The sequence below is a fragment of the Empidonax traillii genome, unplaced genomic scaffold (assembly GCF_003031625.1).
Source record: "Empidonax traillii isolate 1590-97213 ecotype Southwest subspecies unplaced genomic scaffold, ASM303162v1 scaffold5696:size10597, whole genome shotgun sequence".
Lineage (NCBI taxonomy): Eukaryota > Metazoa > Chordata > Aves > Passeriformes > Tyrannidae > Empidonax > Empidonax traillii.
The window spans coordinates 1-7,404 of NW_020960889.1; the positions used below are offsets into that span (position 1 = coordinate 1).

Genomic DNA, 7,404 nt, shown 5'->3' on the forward strand with positions numbered 1-7,404 from the left:
CCCCCGGGGGGGGGGGGGTGTCCAGCCCCTCACGTCCCGTCCCCCCGCGGGGGTGGCCAGGCCGGTGCCAGCCGGGCTGCCCAGCCCCGGTATCGGATCCTCCCGGAGGGAGGGGGTTTGGAGCTTATTTAACGTCCCCCGGCGGCCCCGGCCGGGCGCACTCGCGGCACGGGGAGCTCAGGTGAGCGCAGGTGGATTGTGAGGGGTCCCCCCTACCCCAGAGGAACACCCCCCCCCCCCCCAGCCAGCCCCGGGACCCCCAGATCCCGTGGGTGGTCGATCCCATACCGAGGGATGGGACAAACTGCTGGGAAGGGGGTGGGGGGTCATTGGGAGGGGGGGGGCTGGTGGAGGGGGTCCCTCCCCCTCCGAGGAGCCCCCCACGCAGCCCTGGGGGGGCACCAGGATGCCCTGGGATCCCCCCCCTCAAAGATCCACGGTGTTGATCCCTGCCCAGCCACGAGGGGATGCGAGTGGGGTGGGTGATGTTTGGGGGCTGCCCTGCGAGGGGGGAGGTGGAAGGGGCGTCATCTCCCACCCCAGAGCCCCCCACCCAACCCTGGGGGGGGAGGGGGGGCACTGGATGCCCTGGGACCCCCAGATCCCTGCTGATCCCTGTGTTGATCCCTACCCAGCCACGAGGGATGGGAGTGGGACCGACTGCAAGGGAGGGGGAACAGGGTGGGCACACTGAAAGGGAGGGGTCTTTTCCCCTCGGAGGAGCCCCCCACGCTGCTTTGGGGGGCACCAAGACCCCCCCCCAAGATCCTCAGTGTTGATCCCTGCCCGGCAGGACCGGGAGACGCTGCCGGGAAGGGGAGGGGGCAGGGGGTGGGCGACATTTTGGGGGAATTCTCGTGGAAAGGGGGGGCTGGTGGGTGCCCCCCGTGACTCGAGGGGGTATCCCCACAGCAGGATCCATGGCGTCACAGCTGGAGGGGGCCATGGAGACCCTCATCAACGTCTTCCACCACTACTCCGGCAAGGAGGGCGACAAGTACAAGCTGAGCAAGAAGGAGCTCAAGGAGCTGCTGCAGAGCGAGCTGGGATGTTTCCTGGAGGTAACTGGGACCAGTTGCACCACTGGGAGGGGGTCTCCCCTTCTCCTCTTTCCCCACGGGCTCACCCTGTTGTCTCCCCCATCCCCACCCCCCCAGACCCAGAAGGACTCGGGGGCCGTGGAGAAGATCATGCAGGACCTGGATGAGAACGGCGATGGCGAGGTGGATTTCCAGGAGTTCGTGGTCCTGGTGGCCGCCCTGACCGTGGCCTGCAACACCTTCTTCTGGGAGAACGCCTGACCCACCCCGCCTTCCCAAAATCCAGAGAGCTCCCCCCACCCCCTGACCCCGCCACCCCCTCTCCGCTGTCCAGCATTCCCAGGGGATCCCGCTGGGATCCAGCTCCGCAATAAAGGCACCCACCCAGCCCAGGTGTTTTTTGGTAGATCCTTCATTCCCATTCCGGGGAGTTTTCCCTCTCGGGGTCACCCCGAGTGCCTGCAGACATCCCTGGCTCCACCCTGATCCGTGCAGGGAGCCCGGGATCCATCCTGGATCGCCCCGGGGAGCGGGTGATCCCGGGCAGTGCCGGGGTGTGGGACACGGGGACACCGGGATTTGGAAGGGGGTGACAGGTCAGGACTCGCTGCCGGAGCCTCCGGAGGCTCCAGGGCCGCGCCCGTGGGGCTGGAGGAACCGGTTGGGATCCCGGCGGGATGGGCCGGGAGCCAACGGCCCCGCCAGGGCCACCAGCGCCATCGTCTGCCGGGAATCACGGCACGGCAGGGCTGGGGTGGCATTGGGAAAGGGTCTGGGAATGGGAATGGGGTCCCCAGGGGGTCAAGGAGCACGCGGGCAACGTTACAAGGTTGGAATTTTGGTGGGATTTTGGGAGAGTCCTGTGTGGGGCCAGGAGCTGGACTGGGTGATCCTTTGAGTCCCTTCCAGCTGGGGTTATTCCATGATTCTGTATGATTCCAGGGTTACGTGATTTTACGATTCCGTGATTCCATGTTTCCGTTAATCCCCCATTCCTTTATTCTGTGGTGATGCCGCGGCAATTCCGTGATTCCACGGAATTCTGCAATTCCGTGATTCTGTGTCTCCATTATCCCAAAATCCCACAATTCCCCGATCCCAGGATTCCATGACGTCACCCAATCCACATGACGTCACCCCGCCCACATGACGTAAAAGCGAGAGCACAGTACCCGCCCTCTGGTCACGCCCCCCTTTGCCCCGCCCCGCCCCTTTCCCAGAGGGAGAACCAATCAGCGCCCTCCTTGTGGGGTTCGCGGGCGCGGTGGGCGTGGCCGGGCGCGCGGCCGCCATTTCGGAGGGGGCGGGAGCGGCGCCGCCGCCATTTTGTCGCGGGCGGCTGAGGGAGAAGCGGCGGCCGCGGCGGCGGGAGCGGGCGGAGCTCAGCGCCAGCCCCGGCCCCGGCCCCGCGCCGGCCCCACACCGGCCCCGCCAACACCCACCCGCCCGCCCGCCGGAGCCACCGGAGACCTGGCGACCGTCTGTTTCGGTGAGAAACTGCCCCGGCCGCGGCGCGGGGGGGGGAAGGGGGCGGGACAGGCCTCAGGGCCCCCTCAGAGCTCCAGAGTCCCCTCAGGGTTCTGAGGGACCCCTCTTGCCCCGGCTCCGTGTCCAGGGCTGTTCTCGGAGCTGAGGGGGGCGTAGCGAGGATACCTCCGCTCAAGGAAAAAAAAACGCTTTGAAAAGCACTTTATATTTTTAAAAACTCGTTAAAATTATTAAAATAATTAAATAATAAAATAATGTAATTATTAAGTCGAGGCTGCCTGTTGGCTCGATTCCTGGCTGTAAATCCTCTCCCAAAGAGCGAGGTTTTGAGGGTGTTGCTGTAGGGTGAGCGCGGCCCGGTCACCCACCCGTTAAAGTCGGCGCTAATTATAAAAAAAAAATAAATTAATAAATCGATCTGCAGAGCTCGGGGGTTGGAGCTCAGCACGTTTCTGTAGCATCCATCACTGGGGGGGGGGGGGATTTAAATCCCTGCCCTGGGTCAGGTGGAACCTCGGTATTTTTAAAGGATATGATGCTTTAGTAGCATAATTTTGGATTTTTTATTTCCCGATTTTACGCCCTGTGCCCTTGAAATTGGGGTTTGCCGCTTGCTGATGCTAAAAACGTGGGAAATGTGGAGGTGTTACTGTGCTAGAGGCATTTGGTTGCCATTTGCTGCTGGATTTTTGTATTATTACCCCAAATAGCAGGAGAATATTCACTATGAAAAGACACCTTTTTAGGAAGGGTGAAATAAAGTAACTCCCTGATTTATTAGGGCTAGGAAATACTAAAAATCAATTATAATTATACCCGTAACCTGCCTCTCTCTTGGTTCTCTCCACCCAGCAAGGAGAATTTTTTAACATATATTTAATTATATAAGTGTATAATCGCATAAATTTGATAGTTTTGGCTTGGTTTGGCAAATTTTTCTCTGAAGGTGCCATTTGTTTGCCATCCTGCTGCTGGATTTTTGTATTATTATTCCTAATACTGGTGAAGTAATGATTATAAAAAGATAAATTTTTGGTAAGGGTGAGTTAAAGTAACTCCCTGATTTATTAAAACTGGCAGAGGGGGGGCTACAAAACATTCCAAAAAAAAAAAATCACACAATCATCCTAAAATCATCACGATCAGCAGCTAAAAATTCCAAGAGAGGGCTGGAAAACACTAAAAATAAATGAATATAATACAGAGAGGAGCGAGGCAGGTTGTTTTTTTCTCCGCCCAGGGAGCAAAAAATGGAGGGATTCTTTAACATTTAATGGCAGAAACGTCGACTAAAAATGTAAATTCTCCCTTTTGGGCCCTGTTTTGCAGATTCTCTGAAGATGGCTGCACAGTCAGCACCGAAGGTCGTGCTAAAGAGCACCACCAAGATGTCTCTGAATGAGCGGTGAGGAAGCCAACAACGGCACCTTCAGCTCCTAAGAAACCGTGTCATTTTTTTTTTTTATTTTTTTATATTTTTTTTAAAAACAAACAAACAAACAAACAAAAAAAAATGCTTAATTCTCAGTGCCCAAAAAAAAATCCGAAAGCCCTCTTTAGAAAAAAAAAACAAAAACAAAAACAAAACACCTCATGGAGCCAGCAGGTGATTCCACACCTGCCTTTGGGTCAAAAAAAACAAAAAAAAAAAATAAAAAAGGGCCCGGTTTGCGGAGGGGATCGCCCCGCAGGTTGTAAATGGTTGGTGGCACCACGGTGTGTGGGATGTGTGCCGTAAAAAGAGCAGAGAGCGACCTCACACGCGCCCTCCCCGCCTCTCTCTCTCTCTCTCCCACATGGTCGTTGTTTATGATTATTATTATTATTATTATTAATTTTTTATTTTTGGTGGTTTTTTTTGACATCGGTATTTTGGGCTTGGCCGCCGCGCCCGAGGGTCCCACACCTTGCCCGGGGGTGGGAGCCCTGTAAGAGGCCGGTGGCGGCCCCCCCAACACCCTGGAACCGGCCCGAAGGCCCTTTTTGGGTCCTTGTAAGAGGCAAACGCTTCTCGCTTTCACCTCCATCCCTCTCCCTCTGTCCTCTCGCGCTCCTCCCTCGTGGGGTTCATTCCACGCTGGGTTTTCCACCTTGCGGCTCCTCTCGTGATGACTAACGGGGGAAAGGGGGGGGTTTCGCTGCCCTGCTGAGCGCTTTGGGGTTAATTCTATCACGGTTGAGAATTTTTGGGGCAGTTCTTGCTCCAGGGAGCTGTAGGCTGAGCTTACCAGCACATCAGCCCATATTCCTAATTTTTTAGGGGGTTTGTTCCACTCTTTGGCTCCCAGGATGCTTCATTTCGGGGGCTTCATTTACCATCTCGCTGCTCTTAAATTAAGTACTAAAACCAGATTCCCCCAAGTGGCCTCGTTTCAGGAAAACCTGTGGGTGGAAATTCAGAGGTGCTTTGTGGGGTGGAATTTTGCAGAATCATGGCATCCTGGAAGGTTGGAAGAGGCTTTAAAATCATCATTTCCAACCCGGTTGGAATCATTTCCAGAGCACACCAGGCACTTCCTGGCGCAGTGTCCTCCTCTGCTGCCTCCTGGCCTGGAATTTTTGAAGCTTTTCCCAGATTTTGGGGGGGGGGGGGGGGTATTAATTCAGCTTTTGCTATCCCGTTTCTCCCACCTGTCACGGCCATCCCTGCTTCCCGCTGGTTTGTCACCCCTTCTTGCCGCCTCTAAACCCGCTAAAACCCTCCAGCTTTCTCCATCCTGACTCGACTTTTCCACCTCATTCCTGCCTTTCTCCGGTCCTCGCGGCGAGCGAGGGACCCGCGATCCCGTCAAAAAGCGCCGCCCTTTTGCATAAGGTTCATGGGAGCTGGAGACCCACTCGAGCACCGTGAAAATGCCGATAGTTGTGTGGGTTTTTTTTTTTTAAGCTTTAATTAAACCCCGTTTTGTTCGACCTTGAAGCTTCACTAACATGCTGAAGAACAAACAGCCGATGCCGGTGAATATTCGGGCCACCATGCAGCAGCAGCAGCTGGCCAGCGCCAGAAACAGACGCCTGGCCCAGCAGATGGAGAACAGACCGTCTGTCCAGGCTGCTCTGAAGCTCAAACAGGTGAGGAAAAGCCGGATTTTTGGAAGGATGTGGAAAACCGGCTCCTCCTCGGAGATCAAAAAAAACCAAAAAAAAAGAGTCACGAGAAGAGAAGGGGCTGGAGGGGGTGAGTCTGTGAGGGATCGCTGGAAAAAAAAGGCTCGGGGAGGATCTTCTCTCAGCTCCCAGCAGGAGGGGCAGGTGGAATTTCCCCATGGAAAGGGTGGTCAGGCCTTGGAAAGAGTCCCCAGCCCTGGAAGTGGCACTGAGTGCTCTGGGCTGGGGAAAAAAGATTTTGATGGATCGAAGGTTGGGCTTGATGACCTTGGAGGTCTTTTCCAACCTCAGGGATTCTGTAAAAAAAAGCTCGTGGAGGTCTGAAAGGAGGGACACGAGGATGGGGAATGGTCTGGAGGAGCAACTGAGGCTCGTTCAGCTGGAGAAGAGGAGATTTGGGGGTGGCAGCTCCGTTCTGTGCTCTGTGTGAGCAGGGACAGGACCTGAGGGAACACCTGAAGCTGTGCCAGGAGAGGGTTAGGCTGGATTTTAGGACAAGGTTCCCTCCCCCAGAGGGCGGTGGGCACTGCCCAGGCTCCCCAGGGCAGTGGGCACGGCCCCAAGGCTGCCAGAGCTCCACGAGGGTTTGGACAACGCCCTGAGGGACAGGGTGGGATTATTGGGGTGTCTGTGCAGGGCCAGGGGTTGGACTCAATTCCTGTGGGTCCCTTCCATGATCCTAAAAACAAGACACCTTGAGGGACTGGCAGAAAACCCCACCTCTTACCTCATAGATGGGTAATTTGTCACCTCCCGGTGGTTGTTGTCGCCGTGGGGGGTGTTCAGTGCTGGCTGTTGACGTCTCCTCTCTATTTTTCCAGAGCAGTGTCTCATCCCTGGGGTTCAGGAGCTGCCAGAGCGCTTCACCTCACAGTCCCACCTCCTCCAACCCTTAAAACCCCACCCCAGCTCCACCACCCTCCCTCGGCTGCCAGGAACAGAGGAATTGCTGATTGTTTTGGGAACGCAGGCCTGGCTTTTTAGGAGCGCTTCCTCCCCCCTCCCCACCAAAATCCAGTGCGGTGCCCCCAATCCCAGATTGCTGCATGACTTCCGCTCTCTTTTTCCCCCCCCATTCCCGCTCCTCTCTTCCAGAAGAGCTTGAAGCAGCGCCTCGGGAAGAGCAACATCCAGGCCCGGCTGGGCCGGCCGGCGGGAGCGCTGGCCCGGGGGGCCCTGGGGGGCCGGGGCCTGGCCCTGGGTCAGCGCGGGATCCCACGGGGGGCCCTGCGGGGCCGCGGCGCCCGAGCCATGATCCGAGGGGGGGCCGCGCTCCGAGGTGGGTGCCACACGCACGTTCCTCTCCCCCACCCCTTTGGTTGGTCCTCGGCCTGAAATCCTGGAGTTCATTTTGGTTTTCCTGTCGCAGGGCAGGGGCTGCTCCGCGGCGGGAGGGGCATCGCCCCCCGGATGGGGCTGCGGAGAGGAGGGATCCGGGGCCGTGGAGGGCCGGGAAGAGGCGGCCTGGGCCGAGGGGCCATGGGCCGAGGGGGACTCGGGGGCAGAGGTGAGTGTGATAATCCCCCTCAGGGATAACAGCAGTTCAGCTGCGCTCCTTTCTCCTACTCAAGGTCAGGGTGTGGAACACGCAGCCTCCAAAATTCCCAGTCTGGAATTTGAAAAGGGGGTTTATCCAAGAGCTGGGTGTTTTGGAGAAGGGGGGGTGTGTGTGGCGGGGGGAATTGGGTGGGAGAGGAAAACCTGGAGCCAGCTGTTGGAGGAGGAGGAGGGGTGAGGGGGTCAGCCAGCTGGTTGGGCACAGCTCCAG

General features: G+C 57.3%; 2 protein-coding genes across 4 annotated transcripts in view; both read left to right on the forward strand.

Annotated features, from left to right (window-relative positions):
* Window positions 1–897: 897 nt before the first annotated feature.
* Window positions 898–1,430, forward strand: S100A1 (S100 calcium binding protein A1). The gene is made up of 2 exons (XM_027911003.1): window positions 898–1,061; window positions 1,158–1,430. Exons 1-2 carry the CDS (start codon window positions 921–923, stop codon window positions 1,299–1,301), a joined length of 285 nt encoding a protein of 94 aa, XP_027766804.1. The 5' UTR covers window positions 898–920; the 3' UTR covers window positions 1,302–1,430.
* A 985-nt stretch (window positions 1,431–2,415) lies between these two features.
* CHTOP (chromatin target of PRMT1) overlaps window positions 2,416–7,404 on the forward strand; it is a 6,462-nt gene continuing 1,473 nt past the window's right edge. The window contains exons 1-5 of one of the 3 annotated variants that reach the window (XM_027911005.1): window positions 2,416–2,529; window positions 3,858–3,933; window positions 5,450–5,600; window positions 6,732–6,915; window positions 7,006–7,143. In XM_027911005.1, the coding sequence (XP_027766806.1) occupies window positions 3,869–3,933; window positions 5,450–5,600; window positions 6,732–6,915; window positions 7,006–7,143 (538 nt within the window). In that variant the 5' untranslated portion in view covers window positions 2,416–2,529; window positions 3,858–3,868. Of the gene's footprint in view, window positions 2,530–3,857; window positions 3,934–5,449; window positions 5,601–6,457; window positions 6,610–6,731; window positions 6,916–7,005; window positions 7,144–7,404 lie in introns of those variants that run through there. The other 2 variants (XM_027911006.1, XM_027911007.1) reach the window with 2 other exon arrangements.

Coding starts and splice junctions, on each gene's coding strand:
- S100A1 (XM_027911003.1), top strand. CDS start 921: ATGGCGTCACAGCTGGAGGGGGCCATGGAGACCCTCATCAACGTCTTC. Junction 1,062..1,157: donor AGCTGGGATGTTTCCTGGAG/GTAACTGGGACC, acceptor CCACCCCCCCAG/ACCCAGAAGGACTCGGGGGC.